Source organism: Triturus cristatus, chromosome 4_1 (genome assembly GCF_964204655.1).
Source record: "Triturus cristatus chromosome 4_1, aTriCri1.1, whole genome shotgun sequence".
Taxonomy (NCBI): Eukaryota; Metazoa; Chordata; class Amphibia; order Caudata; family Salamandridae; genus Triturus; species Triturus cristatus.
The window spans coordinates 415,896,695-415,916,412 of record NC_140585.1 but is presented as its reverse complement, the minus strand read 5'-3'; the positions used below and the strand labels follow the sequence as shown (position 1 = coordinate 415,916,412).

The following is a 19,718-nucleotide window of genomic DNA, read 5'->3' as shown; positions in this document are numbered from 1 at the left end:
TCAAAACAATATACATGTCTTACTGATAGTGTCATATAAAGATCACTGTAGTGCAAATGGGCTATCTGCATGGTTTGTTCAGTTGAGTCACTACCACAAAAACCCTCATCTGTTACTGTAATATGTGAAATTCCATTTAACAATATGCTTGCCTACAGGCTTTAGCACAGTGTAATAACAAGCCTACCTTCAAAGCTGCCTGCCTTTAACACATACTTTTCACAATAAATAATTAAGGCTTACTCGTTTTATCATAACTTTTCATTATAAAAACAGATCACACTTAAGGACTCTAACATAACTTTTCATAGTGAACTGATAAGGCCCCTTTCCCCTCACCAATGGCTTGACAATATATGCAACCAAGGCCTAGAGAAGTGCGTGGAAGCTGGCAACCATCAAGCATACATTAAAAAAAATTACAAATATAAACCAAATTACAGTTCATAAAACAATATTCAGTGCCTTGTAATAGGGCCTAACAATCATCATATTGAAATTTTGCTCGCAGGATTGGTCAGACTTGAAGACCAACACCATAACCTTTGCCTACGATGGCAATATGTTAAATTACATGAAACCAAATGCCTCCCTACGGCCTGTAACATAATGTAACAACAACCCTCTGTTGGAAGCCTGCTGCCTTTATAATAACTTTTCATAATAAATCGGCCAGTCGTACGGCATCAGGCACAACATTTCCCTGTACACTAATCAAGACTATAGCTGTTATCATTAGCTTGACACCATAACCAATTCAAGCGTACTGTACAGAGCACAAGCTTTCCCACATGGTGACCATCCTGCATAGTCATGAAAGTAACAAGCATTGGCATAGCCAATAGGTCTCGCCTTTGGGACCTTATAAGTATTTAGTTATCCAGCACAATATCCTTGGTGCAACAACATCAACTGTTGCATGGCTAAACACTTATAAGGTCCCAAAAGTGAGATCTATTGGCTATGCCAATGCTGGTCTTCTTTAAACTGCTGCTTTAATTATGCTGGTTGACATGACCTGCCTTTTCCCTCAGTGCTGGCTCTGGTAGCAGACATTGTGACCTCAGAGCTCAACTGTAATAAGTTATTACAGTTGAGTTCTGATGTCCTTTCTTTAAAATCATCGAGTGGGTGTGTCACAAGTCTTTAATTTCTTTATAATAAATGATAGGTTTCTACACAGGGTTTGCAAAATCTCATATATTATAATCAACTGAATTAAACACAAGACGTTTTTATCCAGCGCACACATCCTAAATGGACGTATACATAAGCGATAGCGAAGAAAAGGGAGGCTCAGTAAAATATTTGTCAAGGGTCACACAATTTGGTTTCTTTCAATAAGCTCGCCCTCAACACCCGCTCGATCTCACTCTGTCTCAAAAAGTAGAGATGTATGCCCCAGTGTGCAGCCGCCAGAATCCAACAGATTCTAGTTTATACACAGTGGTGCGACCATCACACTAAACAACACTTAACATTAGCAGGTGTGTACCTTCACTGAGTTAGAGAAGTGGCCTGTCTGTCTAGCCTGACTAGAGCACACATAAAATCACCCTCCAAATGTTACATGCTGGTGTGACTTTATGTACAAAAACCATATAAACACGAAAGGGCAAGTGCATGAAGCATTTCTCATAGCAATGCTGGCTGTTGCACAACTAGCGCCTCGTCTCTTATGTAACTGTACATGAGGGAAGTTACGCAAGAGTGACAGCCCTTTGCTATACACAGCCAGTGCCCTATAAACACCAGCCTACCACACAGCAGTGTAAACCGTGTTGTATAACTTCATCGCCTACGACGGCTGCGCGCTTTCACGTACCCAAGCCGCTCCCTTCGTAAAAGTGTTTTTTTTTTTGGCAAGTGAACCGTTGCCTTCCGGTCACGGATCGACGCCAGCAGTCAAAGAGTTAAATAAACAAGCATTTACAATGCAATGGTCTCGGCATTGGTAAAGGTAGAGCTATTGGCATTGCTCATGACATTATTTTTGTGTATGTTTTTGTTTTTAAAACATGTAGAGAAACGGCATTGTTGTTTACAATGTCAATAGCTTAATCAGTGTGTGTGTAGGTGGCTCTGTGTGTGGGTGCAAATGCAATAGGTCTCGCATTTGAGAGTGATTAAGCTATTGACATTGTAAATAACAATGCCATTTCTTTAACCCCTTCCATGCCCATGACGGAACGGTTCCGTCATGAGCATCGGTTGCGCTGTGCTCATGACGGAACCGTTCCGTCATGGCCCCGCCCGCGCTCGAACCCTTCAGCACCGCGGGGGAATTCCCGCCGCGCTGAAGGGGTTAAATGTTTTAAAAACAAAAACATAAACAAAAATAATGTCATGAGCAATGCCAATTTTTCAGCGATTTCTAAGCACTGTACAGAACATGTCACTATTACCAAACGTTATGCTACAGAGTGTATCCAGCTCTGAAAGAAGGAAGGTTGTCAGCCCTGCCGAGAATTAGACGTGTGCACTGCAGATGAAGTCGGTATCAGCAGCGCGTGTTTCTCGCTCGGCCACCGTGTGAATCTTGGCTGCAGTCCGACATGGTGAAGGGATAAATACCCAGCCCTCCATCTTCCCACTAGTCTAGCGCCCCCCCTAGTCTGTACTTAGCACACACAACACTCCGCAGGTTGGATTGTCCTGTATGGCGGGAGCGCCCACGCAGGCACATGCTGAAGGACCTTTACATAGACGAACGGTATTGGTTAATGTGCCCTCAGTGGCCTGCATTCTGAACTGTCGAGGTCTGGGTTGCTCAAAGGGCCGAAGAACGCATTCTCCAGGCTAGCAGCTGCTTCTTGCCGCCAGAAGTGTTTTTTTTTAATTTTATTTGGACCGGAAAGTCATAACGTTTTGTGAAGTGGGCGTTCCTAGATGCGACTTGAGCGTGCTTTTGCGTTGTGTCCTAAAGTCGTCCATAAAAATGCATAGTAAATGGTACAGAGCACGCACCCGTGGCTGCTTCTCTGAAACTGTATTATCCCCGCTCAGTTAAAGAGGGGCAGACACTGTGCTAAGCTTGGAGAAAGCATTTGTGTTATTTTGACATTCCGTCCTTTTTATGGCGCTGATTTGTCAGCGGTCGATGCAATGGCAGGCCGGTGTTGACTCTGTGTGAAGGATGTTTGCCTGCGGGGCTGGAGGTGGAGACCGAGCGGGCGCTGGGGGCTGAAGCCCCTTGCAAGGCCTGGTGCTGTGGAATAAGGCACTGTCTCACTGAGCGACGCCGTCTCTTGTGCTGCGCAAGTGTGTTACAATTGGGTGCAGTCTCGTGCCCCCCTCCGCCCCGTTTGCCATGTGCATGGCTTGTTGCCGTTGGCAACTATCTGTGCAGCTTCTGATAAGGGGCCGCCTGCTTGCAGGGGGTATGTAATGAAAGGTTCGTGCGCCGTGGGAGTGTTCATTGGGAGGGTGGGAAGCAATCCCGTCACTACACTTTAATAAATAGTTCTCATCTCTTTTGGGGAGCGGTGGAGGGGCGCCGGAGGGGCCGGTTTCCGCAGCTTCAAAGGAAGATATCCATGTATTAAACACTTCCAGGTGTCTGCCTTCAGCCAGGCCGCCCTCTTAGTGACAGTGTCACACCCTGCCGCCAGGTCTCGGTGCGGGACCGACGGCAAGCCAGTGATGGGTATACCAAGACCAGAGACCCAGGAGCCTTTGATGTAAGGCGAGCTTCCTTGCATCACGCGCTCTCTTTTCAATTGGCCCTCACTCACCGTTGGACTTAACGTGATGGGAACATACTTGAACTAGAATTATGAAAACTGTCACACGGTGTTCAGATATAGAAAGTATCTAAGTTAACCCCATGGTCTGCCATGTATTTTCTCTGTTGTGCGACGTATTAATAGAAGAAACCCACTTATGTAAAGCGCTCTGATACTCCGGGTCAGCCAGCGCTATATAAAACTCAATAAACAAACACTATCGGTGATTTCAATACAAATCGGACTCGATGTAAACAAAAAACATGCAATACATGCTAGGAGCATTATTCTAACAAGGCAGAGCAAAAGGCACACCACCGCCTTTCTCCGAGGCAGAGCAGAAATGCCTCGGAGAAAGGCAGCGGCATTTTCGGATTCGGGGGCGTGTTTGTCTTTTCTCTCCTCCAGCCATTGGCTGGAGGAGAGAATGAGACTTCTTGCAAAAAACATGCCCCCCGATCCGAAAAGGACGGGCCTGATCGGAATGACTGACCTCTTCTCCAATGGCTGGCCAGCATTCAAGAGGCCAGCCAATGGAGAACAGGAGAGAAGAGGGGCGGGTTCAAGCCCCTCTTCTCCAAGTCATTAAATCTCGCGAGCGAGACTGCGCAAGCGCAGCCTTTGCTAGCCGAGACCTAAAAAGGAGCGCTGTAAAATCGATCGCCAGAGCCAAAATATGAGGATTTAAATGATGCAGCAGCTTCGTGGCGGGAAAAGGGCTAGATAGCTAGCACGGGCTCCGAGTGACAGCATTTTTACTGTAAGTGTTTAGTAACTAGAGAAGCGGCGCAGCCTTGCAGTCCCGCTGGGGCCTGACACAGACTGTGCAACCGTACAAAACGCTTCATACCGAGGGGGCAGCTCATCAGCACATTCCTGCAATCTCACCCAAAGCCCAGCATCCAATCGGCTCAGTCACGCGTACCCTGTGAGGAGACCTCAGGCCACTGAGATCTCTAATTTGTAAATAAAATTCTGAGCCCTCCAGGGCTGGGCCTCTGCTGGATGCCCTGGGACACCTGCCAGCCTCTCCGGGCGGATGGAGAAATAAAAGGTGCGGGACTGAGGGACATATTGGGTGAATCACCGAGCACAGGTCATGATGATATGGTGTCCGGAAGCAAACCACTGCATGGTCTCGGTCACTGTGCCAATGTATGCAATCACTTCTAAGGATAAGGCATGATGCAGCAGCATTACTGGTTTACTGGTCACTGCTTTTCTCTGGTCTCTTTAGGGCTTACCCACCGATAAGGCGTCCTCCAGTTCTCTGGCAGCTGAACATGGTCTTGTCACAACTTATGAGGTCTCCTTTTGAGCCAATTCACAAATGCGATTTGAAATACCTTTCATGGAAGGTGTCTTTTCTTTTAGCAATCACGTCTGCTAGACGCATTAGTGAGATCCAAGCCTTCACCGCAACAGAGCCTTACCTGCAGTTTCATCAGGACAGAGTGGTACTTGGCACCAATCCTTCTTTCATTCCCAAAGTGCACTCCATGTTTCGTCTCAATGAGTCAGTGGTTCTACCTTCCTTTTTTCCCCCCTCCATCTATGCCTGCAGAGAGAGCCCTCCATTCTCGTGTTTAAAATTTTACTTGCAAAGAACAAAGGTTTTCCGTAAATCAACCCAGCTGCAAATCGCTTTCTTTGCCTCTAGAAAGGGTCAGGCCTTGACACGAGCATATATTGCATGCTGGGTCTCCTCGACTATAATTGTCTGCCATGAGAAAGCCGGACGCCTGCTTGTGCCTAAGGTCACAGCAAATTCCACCCGGAAGGTGGCAGCAGCCTCGGCCCTGTTTGTCAGAATGCATTTACCCGACATCTGCAGGGCAGCGACATGGGTAAACGTCCATACCTTTAAGAGGCATTATTGCCTGGATATATGGCAGAAGGCGGATTTATTGGTTGGACAAGCAGCCCAGCGACGACTATTTGCATAAGGTATGCCTTTTTTCGTTACGGTCTATTCTTTTTCCTGTAGAACTGTTTGGTGGTTGTCTCTTTTTCTGCATTTACATTGTCTGCTTTTGATTATTATTCTCGGTTTTGGGTCGCATGGTGGGGTGGTTCACCTTCTTCCGCCTCCATTGAATCTTAAAAACTGATTCAAGCATGCAAATCTATAAAAGATACAATACTGGAGAAAAAACAAGTTACTTGCATGTACACTGTGGTTCTCCAGTATTGATATATTTTATAGATTCACATGCGGCGCTTTGTCCTCCCCTTCCAGGTTTACTAATCCATACCTCTATTATTCTTCTAATTGCATTTGTGCCTGAAATCTGAGGTATGGGGGCCCTGAAGGGGATCGATGCACAAGTTACTACTTGTGTAACAATATATCTGTAAGAGACATTAGTTAGTGATAGATTCCTTACCTTAGAATATCCCCAAGCGTCAGAATGGATCCGGAAAGATTTGCTAGCAGTACCCCTGCGTGTCAGTAGGTGGCATCCTGCGGCTCCGTGTTCGTCGCTGGCGTCGTAAGCGCCGAGATGACGTCACAGAGACTACTTAGGCGCCATCCATGTGCGCTGACGTCAGTTCTGTACACTACTTTCCGCGCCAGGAACGCAGAGCCATGAAAGAAACTGAGCACTGGTGCCATGAAACTAGGGCCATGAAAAAGGGGATGACCTTAACCCTAGAAATCAGTTTGCAGAACGGGGAGGATGGGCGGGGCGGTAAGGAATCTATCACTAGCTAATGCCTCTTACAGATATATCGTTACACAAGTAGTAAATTGTGCATATAAAAGAGACACGTTAGTGATAGATTCCTTACCATAGAATAGATTCCCCAGCAATACCAACCCTGGGGGTGAGTCTGCAAATTGATTACACCAGAAAGTCACGTAGAACAGAACGGCCAAAGAAGCCGTCTCCCCGAACTTGACTGTCAAGGCAGTAAAGCTTGGTAAACGTGTGCAGCGAGGCCCACGTAGCTGCCTGACAAATGTCCTGCAAGGGAACGCCGCGTCCCAATGCAGTAGTGGCTGCAGTTGCCCTGGTCGAATGGGCACGCAGCCCTACAGGAGGCTCCTTCTTAGCCAAGGAGTAACATGCTTTGATGCACAGAACGACCCACCGCGAGATGGTCTGTTTGTGCACAGCCTGACCTTTTCTGACGCCCACGTAGCCAACAAAGAGCTGGTCATCCACCCGGAACTGCTGTGTATGCTTCAGATAGAATGCGAGCGCCCGTTTTGGGTCCAGACGGTGGAGCCTCTCCTCCTCCCTTGAAGGATGCGGAGGCGGAAAGAAGGTGGGCAAAGTGATGGTCTGCCCAATGTGGAAGGGAGTGACAACCTTTGGCAAGAAAGAAGAACGGGTCCTTAAAACCACTTTGTCCAGATGAACAGAAATGAAAGGAGGTTTGGAAGAAAGAGCCTGGAGCTCACTCACTCTTCTGGCAGAGGTGATAGCTACCAGGAAAGCCGTCTTGAGAGTGAGAAGACCGAAAGGACAGGTATGAAGGGGCTCGAAGGGAGTGCACATCAGATATGTCAAGACAAGGTTTAAGTCCCACTGAGGCATTATGAACGGCACGGGAGGAAACAAGTGCGCAATGCCTTTCAGGAAATGGTTAACAATCGGGGAGTTAAAAAGAGAAGGCTGATCTTGAAGCCGTAAAAAGGCGGAGATAGCAGAAAGATGACCTTTGATAGTGCCCAGAGCAAAGCCCTGCCGGGCCAAAGAACGAAGGAACAGAAGGACTTCAGAAAGAGGGGCAGAAAGGGGATCCACAGTCTTAGCTGTGCAACATGCCACAAACTTGTTCCACCTGCAGGCGTATACCGTTTTAGTGGAGGGACGCCTGGCTGCCAGAATGACATCACAGACTTCGGGAGGAAGATCGAAAGCTGTCAACTGTCGCCGCTCAATCTCCACGCATGGAGGTGGAGGCTGGACAGGTTCGGGTGGAGGACCGCCCCCTGCTGCTGCGACGGAAGATACTCCCGAAGAGGCAGATGGATCGGGGGGGGGGATCGATCGCCATGCTGAATAGCTCGGGATACCAGTATCTTTGTGCCCAATCCGGAGCCACAAGGATGACTTGGGCCCGTTTGCACCGAATCTTCTTCAGCACTCTGGGAAAAAGTGGTATAGGCGGAAAGGCGTACAATAGACCGCAAATCCACTTGCGACGAAAAGCGTCGCCGAGCAAGTGCTGCCTTGGAAATTCCAACGCGCAGAACTGATGACATTGCACGTTCACTTCGGTGGCGAATAGATCTAACCAAGGCTCTCCCACCTGCAGAAAGAGACCTTGCACCACGTCAGAGTTCAGACGCCATTCGTGATCCATCAAGCAACGGCGGCTGAGTTCGTCCGCCCTGACGTTCAGAGAACCTGACAGGTGTTGAACCACCAGGGAAATGCCCTGATGTTCTAGCCATGTCCAGAGGCGCAGAACCTCCTGACATAGGGTCCAGGACCCCACCCGCCCTGTTTGTTGCAATACCACATGGCAGTGGTGTTGTCCGTGAACACCTGCACAACACTTCACCGGACAGAGGGAAAGAATGCCTTCAGTGCAAGTCGGATTGCCCAAAGTTCGAAAAGGTTGATATGGAGCTGGGACTCCGCCGGAGACCAGAGGCCTCTGATCTCCGCCTCTCCCAAGTGGCCTCCCCATCCCAGGAGAGACGCATCCATCACCACTGTGTGCTCCGGTTGGGGAAGGGAGAGGGATCTGCCATTGACCCAATCGCGATTCGTGAGCCACCACTGCAAATGTCGTGCAGTGCCCTCCGAGATCTGGACATGATCGGACAGGTTGCCCTGATGCTGCGCCCACTGGAACTTCAGGTCCCACTGCAGAGCCCGCATATGCCATCTGGCATGTGTCACCAGCAGGATGCAGGAGGCCATCAGGCCCAGAAGTCGGAGAGTCATCCGGCCTGAATATCCCAGACTCGCTGCTCGGGAGGATAAACCCGAAACAGCGTTGAATCCAGAACCGCTCCGATGAAGGAGCCCTTCTGAGAGTGACTCAGGTGCGACTTCGGCACGTTGATGGAAAACCCCAGCAAATGCAGGAGGTCGGCCGTAGTCTGAAGGTGGTTGACAACTGCCTAGGGCGAGCCCGCCTTCAACAACCAGTCGTCGAGGTATGGGAAGACTGACACCCCAACCTGCGCAGGTGAGCTGCGACCACTGACATCACCTTCGTGAACACCCGAGGGGCGCTGGTAAGGCCGAAGGGGAGCACGGCAAACTGAAAATGCTCCTGGCCTACCGTGAACCGCAGTTAACGCCGGTGGGCCGGCAGGATGGGGATGTGCAAAATATGCGTCCTGCAAGTCCAACGCTACCATCCAGTCTCCAGGGTCGAGGGCAGCCAGGACCTGAGCCAGAGTCAGCATTTTGAATTTCTCCATCCGGAGGAAGCGATTGACGTTCCGGAGGTCCAAGATGGGGCGCAAGCCCCCCTTGTCCTTCTTGGGGACCAGAAAGTAGTGAGAACAACAACCACTCCCCACTTCCGGCCCAGAAACGCACTCGATGGCCCCCCTTGGCCAAGAGGGCCATGACTTCCTGCTGGAGAAGTACCAAGTGATCCCCCGACATGCGGAGGCACCGAGGTGGCATGGCTGGAGGGGAGGACTGAAAGGGAAGGGAGTATCCCCTGCGGATGATCTGCAACACCCACTTGTCCGATGTGATATCGCGCCAGTGGGGGAGGTGGTGGCGGATCCTGCCACCCACTGGCGTGGGGTGCTCCACAAAGCTCGGATTAGGAAGGTTTGGAGGTAGAAGCAGCGAAGGTGGACTGACCCCCACGCTGATTCCCAGACCCGCCCCTGCGGAAGCCGCGTCCACGGCCTCGCTGAGGCTGGTTCTGCACAGGCTTGCTCAAGGAACGTGCCTGGGGGCGCCTGTGCCGTGGCCACGAAAGGAACGAAAAGCAGGAGTGGCCGAGCTCTCTGCAGAAAGACCCAAGGACTTGGCCGTAGCCCGCGAGTCCTTAAAACGCTCCAGTGCACGGTCGGCCTTATCGCCAAACAGGTGAGTGCCATCAAAGGGCATGTCCATGAGCGAGCTCTGGACATCGGGCGAGAACTCCGTGGATCGCAACCAGGCGTGGCGACGCAGCGCCACAGTCGTAGAAATCGCCCTGCCCAACTAGTCAGCGGTGTCCAAACCACACCGAATGGCGAACTTAGCCGCATCCTTACCCTCAGCAACCGCCTGGGAAAGTACAGCCTGGACCTCCTCAGGACACTGAGGCAACACCTGAGCAATGGTATCCCACCGTGTGGGACTAGCGGCCCAATAAGCAGGCGGTGTTCACCGAACGCAGCCCCAAGCTGACCGACGAGAACAACCGCTTACCAAACCGTTCTAGCTTCTAAGAGTCCTTATCCGGCGGAGCCGTGGGAAAGGAACTCTGTGACGTCGAGGCTTGGATGACCAGACTCTCAGGCGTAGGATGAGTGGTCAGAAAAGCGGGATCACCAGGCCCCGGGCGGTGACGTCTGGTGATATTCTTATCCACAGGGGCCCCTGTGGCCGGTCGCGACCAAGTACCCAACAGGACGTCGGTGAGGGAGTCATTGAAGGGAAGCAGCGGCTCCGACGAAGTAGACGCCGTCTGGAGCACCTCGGTGATGAGGTTAGTTTTGAGGGCCATCGTAGGAAGATCGAGGTTGAGGACCTCAGCAGCCCGACTGAGCACCATCGTGTAGGAAGCGCCCTCCTCCATTGTAGGCGGGGGAGAGGCAAACCCCGGGTCAGAAGAGACATCGAGGTCGCCGGCGTCCTCCAGATCGGGGTCGGAGCAAACGGCGTAGAATCCTGTGGCGCCGAAGCTCGATCCGCCGGCGGCGCCGACGGACCAACAGGGTCTGGACACGGGACCACGGGGCCCAAAGGCGCGCCGGAGGGAGCCCGAGGCCTAAAAAGGCGGTCCATGGTGGCAAGAAACTCTTGCACCTGTTCAGGAGTTGCCGACAGACCCGGGTAAGGCGGGTAGGCCGTGGGACTCCCAGGCTCCAAGGGAGCCACAGGGGCAGAACCCCTGTCCCCCTCGTCCACATCTGAGGACCGACAGGGGGACGTTGGAGAGCGAACACGCTTCTTCAACTTCTTTTTATGTCGTCGCTTACCAGAATCCGAGGGCGAAGACTTGGAGCCCGAGGAGCGACGACTGCGGCTCGGCGAGCGGTCCCGGGAACGGTCCCTGGAGCGGAGTTGGGACGAGTGCCGGGCCTCCAGCAGTTTCCAGCGCCGCTCCCTCTAGGCCATGGCCCGACAGTCCCGGGAGTCGTGGTCGGTCTCCAGGCAGTAGAGGCAAACATCATGGGGGTCCGCCACCGACATATTGCGACGGCAGGCCCCACAGGAATTAAATCCAGGCATCCCTACGTGCACCAGGAGAAAAAAAGGGGGGAGGGGGGGGGAGACAAAAGTCTCAAAAGAGTAGTCAAAAAGTGACTAAGGTACGTGCTCTATCCGGATTTGCGCTTGCTGGCGCAGAAAAAGAAAGAACTGACGTCAGCGCGCATGGGTGGCACCTAAGTAGTCTCCGTGACGTCATCTCAGCGCTTACGACGCCAGCGACGGATGCGGAGCCGCAGGACGCCACCTACTGATGCGCAGGGGTACTGCTAGATAAACTTTCCGGATCCAGTCTGACGCCTGGGGATATTCCAAGGTAAGGAATCTATTACTAACGTGTCTCTTTCAGACAATCGAGGTTATACTCGGATTGGCTGAAGTTTGGATGTTCTAAAATGATGTTAACTGGTTACTGAATACTATTGAATTTCAAGGGAAATCAAGTTTAAAACTTACTACTGCTAATTTACTGTTACCGTGGGACTCCCACTATGACGATGTGGAAAATTCAAGCATGTGAATCTATAAAACTAAATCAATACTGGAGAACCACAGTGTACAGGTAACTTGTTTTTATCTTTAAAAGCATGCTTTACATTATAATTTATCCAGGCCAAAAGGGTTTATCATAACTTTTCATAATAAACCAAAATCTGGAATAGTTTTCCCAATGAACTGATGAAGCCTTTACACACTACCCAACACCAGATTATTCAAGTACAGATAAATGGCAACCTTCATGCATACAGCTATAAAATTAGAAATATGTAGAAAAATAAAACTTGCAAAACAAAAAACAAACACACTCAATAGGACCTATCACAGTGAAACCCCCCAGGGTTTGTCAGAGTGGCCAACGTCAAACTCCTTGCGTACTACCGTAATCTTTGACACTCCAATCAACAAAATACTTATCTGTAGGCTTTTATATAAAGTAACAACAATCCACGCCTAAACGCCTATCAACTTTAACATATGATTCTCACAATAAATACACATTTCATAATAAATTGGTCAGGCCTTTAGACCTTGATCACTGGACTGCCATCATAACCAACTCATTCCTGCTGCATGGAGTATAAACATTGCCACAAGCCAAAAAGTGCAATAGATGCTATCTTTTGAGTGGAAGCAAACACATTTGGCACAATCAAATTCTGTACTCAGGAGGGTCAACGTGTGAGTCGAAGTGTCTATCTCAGTAGGATTCTGAACGCTCTTTTTAGTGAATCACATAATATCTGGTGAGAGTTGCACTGTCGAGCCGGAGCTAAAAATCCCTGTAACTTAATGACTGTCATCTGTGCTGCTGCCAAACAGATCACCATAAATTGTCCAGTTATCTAAGACACTTTAATAGCATGACAATGTCATGCATGTGCCCGTGAAAGTTCAAGCTCAGGCAGCTGGATAAATAAACAAAATGAACACAGCTGGGAGGAGGCAAAATACTTTTTTTTCTTGAAACACAATACTTCTGCCCAATCAAAACATGTACTCCTGGCTTCCAATATGTGGACGGAGCCAAAGATCCTCTACTGGTGATTTTCACATAATTGTCTGGCAACAGCTTTGCTGTCGAACCGGAGCATAAAAATAGTAAGCTTGAAAAGTCTCTATAAGGGAGTTCTGGTAGCATCTTTTAATAGCCACTTATAGAAATGTGCTACTACTGCCATATGAACCTTTAGTTCAGAAGTAAATGAATCAGGCTAAGGTACACTGTGCATAGAGTTTATGGGTTGGCCGCAGTGTTCTAGCATGTGTGGCTGGGCTTGTAATCCGCTTTATACAGTTTGTACATTTATCATTCCTCATTAAAAAATCAACTATCAAAATAAACCTTTATATTCACAAAAAACTGTGAATCAATAACCACAACTCTGGATCATGGGCAGTAAGACAGTCCAACATCAGCAGGTATTTAATTTCCATTGGAGTTCTTAGAGCGAAAAACCTCCAACGGATGACCAATGTATAAGAGGAGAGAAAATAAGATGGCTACAGAATAAAATAACAACATGATTTAGGAAATTCAATAGAGATCCCCAAAAAGGAGTTGACTATTAATGACTATCTCAAAGGAGCTCTCCTTGTCAATTTAAAATCAAGTAATCACACTTTGAAAAGCACAAGAACAATTCTAACAACAACGTTTTCGATAGGGAAGTACTTACTGAAACATCATGTTATGTTTAGCGACAAACAAAAGTTATATTTTTGTAAAGTTAAGTAGCTCAATAATTATTTTAAAAAAATGTTAGAATCTATTAGGCCATCATTACAGTACCTTTAGAAAGGCTGGTAGAAGCTTCCATTTTTCCTGTTGATAAAGGAAATACAAAACATTAACATCACTCTTCGTTCTAGAGGAAAGTGAGACTTTTAAATGGCTGCCTTTCTTTAAAATATTATCTTATCAACAGAAACAGTCACTGATGTACTTTGCATAACAATACTTCATCTCAAGGTTATAAACAAGTGTAAAACTGATTTGCAAGTAAACACCTACTTGTACACTTCTAGTTATAAACTGTTTCTTAATTATCTCGCATGCAAAATGGATTTATATTTAGGATATTCATCAGCATGCCATATGCTGGAGTGCTTATTTATCTCAATCTTCACCCCAAATCTGGATCCCTGCATCATGTATAGGGTTTTGTACATCACAAATGGCGCACCCGCTTCAAGATAGATCACAAAATCAATATTAGCATATGAATTGCACTAATATGGACATTGTCAATTCCATCCATCAGTGACATTCCTAATACACTGTTATATACGATCATGTTAGTTCCTTAAATACATTACTTACTTGCAATTAATGACAATGTATTCCTGGATACAGTACAAAGTACACAGTGCCCGATACCTTTATTTACAACTAGTGATTGATTAAGCCATTGGCATACTAGATCTAATCTGATATGCGAGGTGAACCTCTGTTACTTGCAACAGACAATGTTCCTGAATGTATAATGTATATTATTTTGAAGCTTAAATCAAGCTCCACACAAGTCACCTCTGTACTAGCTGTCAAACAAAAGGGAATAATTATTATTTAAATAGTAAACATGTCCTGCATGCCGAATATGGGGATGTATGCAAACAGGGGAAAGAGTAGGAAAAAGTTACTTACATGTAACCAGTGGTTTGCGGAGTCAATTGTTGGAGTTTCATATGCTGGATGTACCATCAAGTAGAGCAGAATTGCCAATTCTTTTTCATAAAGCTAATAATGTCAATCATGGCAGTGACTGAAATCAGAACCTGTGTGATCTCAGCGGACCAGAAAGCAGATGCTTCCGGTTCATTTGTTACATTTATGTTTGTTCCCTGAAAGAGTAGGAACACGATCAGCTATAAAAAAATATCAATTTGTATTTTTTGCAACCTAACAGAGAGAGAGGTCCCCTGAGACCACATCAGAGTAACACTTGCAAGTAAGCAACATGTATTGAGTGCACACTATCTTTGTTGTAATTTCACAAGCTATGTAACAAGTAAACACAGTGCCTATCAATAAACTTTGGCAAAGTGGTACTAAACCAATCACACGTTTTTCTGTTAAAACACAACCTAAGTGACCTGGTTAACAAGTAGCAATTCACAAGCTATCTTAGATGTGTGATCAGGATTACAGGTTGTGTACCTTCACATTAGATCTGTGTCAATACTACCAAAAGCTATAATCCACTCTACAGAATATTTGCTTTCTGATGTATATAGGCTAAGCACCATTTCATGGTTATAAATAGACCGGTTCTACTGACAGGTTGCAGTAATTAACCCCGAGGGTAAGTTACAATTTAATATTCTTACTTGGTGCTACACCTTTCCTTCCCCCACCAAGCAAGTCGAGTAGTAAACCCCTGTTCCTTCAGTATGACGCTTTGCAACAAATCCAGTAACTATGGTTTTCACAATTTTTAAGCCATCCATAAGGGCCATCGAGTTGAGCACGTGCCCGCTCAACCGTTTAAACTTGGCTGAATATTTACTTTAATCTAGCCCTACATACATCTCCATTTACCAATTTTTTTTATAATATTTGGTGTGATCTATCAACTAAGGTGTGTCACATTTTTACTAGGCTCGATGAGACCTCAACAATTCAAACAAGGTCTAAACACTGGCGACAAAATATTACACACAAACTTAAAGAACTGATATCGCTAAACCAAGCTTCAAGCAACTTAGTAAAATATTAGCCAACGGTTGTGTGTTTTGGCTTACACGCACTTTGTTATCTTTTTCACATTTCTTCCTCTTCACTGTGTGATCACAGGGGGAGCAAAAAACACCTATTAATCTATGACTGTTCTAGTCATCTATTCTGTGTCGAACATAAAATGCAATTTGTGGAAATAAAACCCTTATGTGATTTATGACAATGTGTTAATAATAAGATACTATGGCTAAGGCAGTATGAGTTTTGTACACGTGTAAAGTGTTTAATGATTTATTCAACTGAAAACAATTAAATTTACTCTAATTGAGTTTCAGGTGAACCGCAGTTTTAACATATAAAAGCATAACACAAAATTATAGCTGTATTCTATTTCGAAATGCAAAGAGTGAAACTTTGAAACAGTAGCACTTAAACAAATTTGAACCGAGATAGTCTGTGGAGCTTGTGCAGTAATTACAGTGTATTTAAACTGCAATTGTAGTTTGCCAAGATCGCTTATAAACTAGAAGCTGTATTATACTTGTGGTGTTGCCTTTCCCCATGGTCACTGAAGGAAGAGTAAAGCACTGCATTTCAATAAGGTGTGCATCTGGCTGCCAAAGCCCAATAGCATTAACAGTTGTGATCTGTTAAACCAAATGATAAGAAGTATATATAGTAGTGGAGAACATGGCGGCCGTGAGCTGAGCGGTCGCATGCCGGCGCCGGCAGCTCTTCTGCTCTATCAATATATAGCACGCTGTAACTATAGCTAAAGTACAGGGTGGTCAGTTTGCTTTTTCGCTAAATATTACGGTGAATAATCCTTCTACCTGGGATGTGTTTGGAATTTCCGTTGGATCTCCCGCGCTGCTTCTGGGCTGCTCTGGAGCCGATGAGAGGCCGGGGGTTTGCAGCGCGTGGTCTCCTCCGTGGCGGTCTCTCTCGTAGCGCTTCCGGGAGAGTAGTGGGCAGAGCCAGCACAAGGGACGTGGCTGTTGCCGCAGTGTTCACGCTGGAGAAAGAGGAGACTGTAGGAGAAGAAGCCGCTGCAGAGGAAAGTGGAAGAAGCCTGGCTGATATTGAAGAGGAGGACCAAGTCTGTGAGGTATTGGGGCCCCGGGGTATCGGTAAGACTGGTAAGTCCTCTCCACCATATTGTTTGAGGCATGTGAGCCAGAGGGGGGCTCTGGAACAGCCAAGTACAGTGTGCCTATGCCGCCGACGCCGTCCTCTCTGCCTACACTGCCCACCCTGCCCAATAGAGATATACAGGAGATTAAAGACAAAGTAGCAAGGAAAGTCATCAAGTCTACCAAAATTATAAAAAATAAATCGTCTAAAAAGGGCAGGAAGCGTGGAGTAGTCCAAGATACTGGTGCTCAAGAACTTAAGGCTCAGCAGAGTACTGAGGGGAATAAAGATACAAACAAAGCACCTTTTGATAAAAAAAGACATTCCAACTAAAGGTTCAGAGGGGGGCAGTGGGAAAAACTCCCCACCCTACCGGGAATATAAAGGGAAGGGTGCCAAAAACTCCAGGAAGAGAGGTACACCTGCAGATGCTAAAATCAGAATAACTCCCTGTACTGCTCGATTTTCCCAGCTCTCTTGTGATTGAGAGGAACTAATGTGACTTCAGTCTCTTTCCATCCAAGTCTAAGGGTTAGAGTAGTGTATAGAGCCTATTTATTAGGCACTTCGACATGATCCTGTGTTCTTCCCCATAGATTAGGGTTTGCACATATATCCTAGAGGATAGATGCGTTAGTATTAGGGGTAATCTGTTCTATAGTGAGGGTATTTCATGGAGTCGTGCTGAATCCAGGCCTGGTAGGCCTTAAACGGGAGAGACTCCATCTTTCTTTCCGCTCCGGCAGCTTGGAAAGTTTCTAGGTCGAGGGTGATGTTTTAGTTATGAGGTGTTATTCGCTTGGAGAGAACCGGTTCAGGCCGGCCCTTATCGAAGGATTGTATTTTTCTTCATGCCGAAGACACTACATCAGGCCGGCCGGCTGGGAACGTGCCCTTGGTACGGGGAGGTACAAGAATTTGGTGGGCGGCAGGTTACGGGCTGGAATTTTCCATGAGAAAATGCACCTCTATATTAGTGAAAGTCTGAGGCAGATACTGGCACTTGCTTTTTAGTCCGTAGGCGGCACCTGGCCGTTAAGCAGTAAAGCTACTACCTATTCCAGGGAAGACAGATGACAAACTTGAAGGTGGAGAAAAACCGAGAGATAGATATTCTTCTAACAGAGTAGCCAAAGAAAAGAGAGTAGCCGATGAGGAAGAGGTCCCAGTGACTCGGAGAAGGAGAAGGGAGTAGATCCGTGACTGCGGAGGTGTGACTTCCAGGCGAAGCCGAGGCACAGACGAGAAGGGAACCTAGATGACCATTGAGTGCAGGCTACATACGACCAAGGTGATGTCAACCCCTTTATTATTAGAGTGTACAACTTAATCTATCACTTTTCTTTGCAGGTCATATGTGATATGTATTATGTTCTGTGAGCGTGTATGTAGTGACTAAATAAAGTATCCAGTTTGTAGTGAATCAACATGTGCTGCGTGTTCTTGTATAAGAGGGTAGCCTATTCTTCTAGTCAGCTGTGACTTGATATGAACAGATGTTAATCCTGATCAGGTAAGTGGTAGCTGAATAAGGGAGAAAGGAGCCCCTCGAACTGGGGAACAGGTTGTGCTCAACTAGCAGTCTTTGTGTGATCTGATACATAGTAACACTGGTTCCCTTGTTGTATGTCGTGGTAATTATAGGATGAACTTGTGCTAAGGCTGCCGTCTGGGCAGGAAGTCCTGGGTCCGTTTGGGACCGCGAGGCTAAGGCTGCCGTCTGGGCAGGAAGTCCTGGGTCCGTTTGGGACCGCGAGGCTGAGGCTGCCGTCTGGGTAGGAAGTCCTGGGTCCGTTTGGGACCGCGAGGCTAAGGCTGCCGTCTGGGCAGGAAGTCCTGGGTCCGTTTGGGACCGCGAGGCTGAGGCTGCCGTCTGGGTAGGAAGTCCTGGGTCCGTTTGGGACCGCGAGGCTGAGGCTGCCGTCTGGGTAGGAAGTCCTGGGTCCGTTTGGGACCGCGAGGCTAAGGCTGCCGTCTGGGCAGGAAGTCCTGGGTCCGTTTGGGACCGCGAGGCTAAGGCTGCCGTCTGGGCAGGAAGTCCTGGGTCCGTTTGGGACCGCGAGGCTGAGGCTGCCGTCTGGGCAGGAAGTCCTGGGTCCATTTGGGACCGCGAGGCCGCCACTCGTATTATAAGAGGTCTTGATATATATATATATATATATATATATATATATATATATATATATATATATATATATATATATATATATATATATATATATATATATATATATATATATATATATATATATATATATATATACATATATATATATATATATATATATATATATATATGAGTAGGAATTCCCTGTCCTTAGGTGGTATGTATATATGTGGTTTCTTAGGTGTGAATAGACCCTAGGGAGGGGGTAACGTTCTGGCTGGGTTAGAGAGGCTCTGTTGAGCGGGTTCTATCTGATCCGAAAACCCAAGCAGAACACTCCCTCATTGAGATCATATTTTAAAGTTCTCCCTCAAGTGTTAGACGTATTAAAACAGGGAGAGGCTCTTAGGGGGGCTTCCGAGTCAGCAGAGTCAGTAAAGCTGCCTTCTCTCTTTGGCATGGATTAAGGTCTCTCTTTGCCCTTGACCTCGACCTCTGATCCCATGCTTGATCCCTCGTTTAATTCTTGCTCCTCTTCTGACCCCTCTTTGAATCTCTCTGGATTAGTAGTGCAGCAAACTAAGTTACAAGCCAAGCAACGTAATCCATTAAAGGAGTTTGAAAACTTGGTTACTCCAGAGAACAACATGCCAATAGCAGTATGCATGGGGGATCCAGCAAAAGACAGTGGCGAGTCCAACACAGGGGTAGTGGGAGCAGTGGATGTTTGTAGTGGTACTTTGGGAGATTCTTTGGAAAATCTCTTTTTCATAATGGCTTCAGACATTAAAAAAGGGTTCACTGTTCCGGAATCAAACCAGGGAGGGATCCGTCTTTTTTGCAAATCGCTAGAGAAAAAACTGGATAATTTAAGTTCAAGGACAGTGGGATGGAAGTCTTTAAAGATGACCTGGGAATTGTTAAAACTGATATTTCCACACTTAAAAAAGAGGAAGCTGCCCATCGAGATAGAGTTGAATCATTGGAGAACAACTCAAGACGCAATAACCTGCGTTTTTTAAATATTCCAGAAGGGAAAGAAGGCGAGGATCTTAAATCTTTCATTGCAACCCTCATTAAAGATACAATACAGATTGAAGAATCGGAAGATGAACTGAAGAGGGACATTCAAAGAATTCATAGGGATCCTTTCAGAAGACACCCCAATCGGATAAAACCCAGGAAAATCTTAATAAATGTTTTGACTTTTTCTCTGAAAGAGA

At 47.0% G+C, this 19,718-nt stretch overlaps 1 protein-coding gene across 1 annotated transcript in view; it reads right to left on the bottom strand.

Moving 5' to 3' along the window:
- Window positions 1-19,718, bottom strand: part of POLR3B (RNA polymerase III subunit B) — a 1,087,861-nt gene that overhangs the window by 936,339 nt on the left and 131,804 nt on the right. Inside the window, exon 2 of the mRNA XM_085652533.1 lies at window positions 13,368-13,400. Coding sequence (XP_085508659.1) covers window positions 13,368-13,400 — 33 coding nt within the window. The remainder of the gene's footprint in view (window positions 1-13,367; window positions 13,401-19,718) is intronic.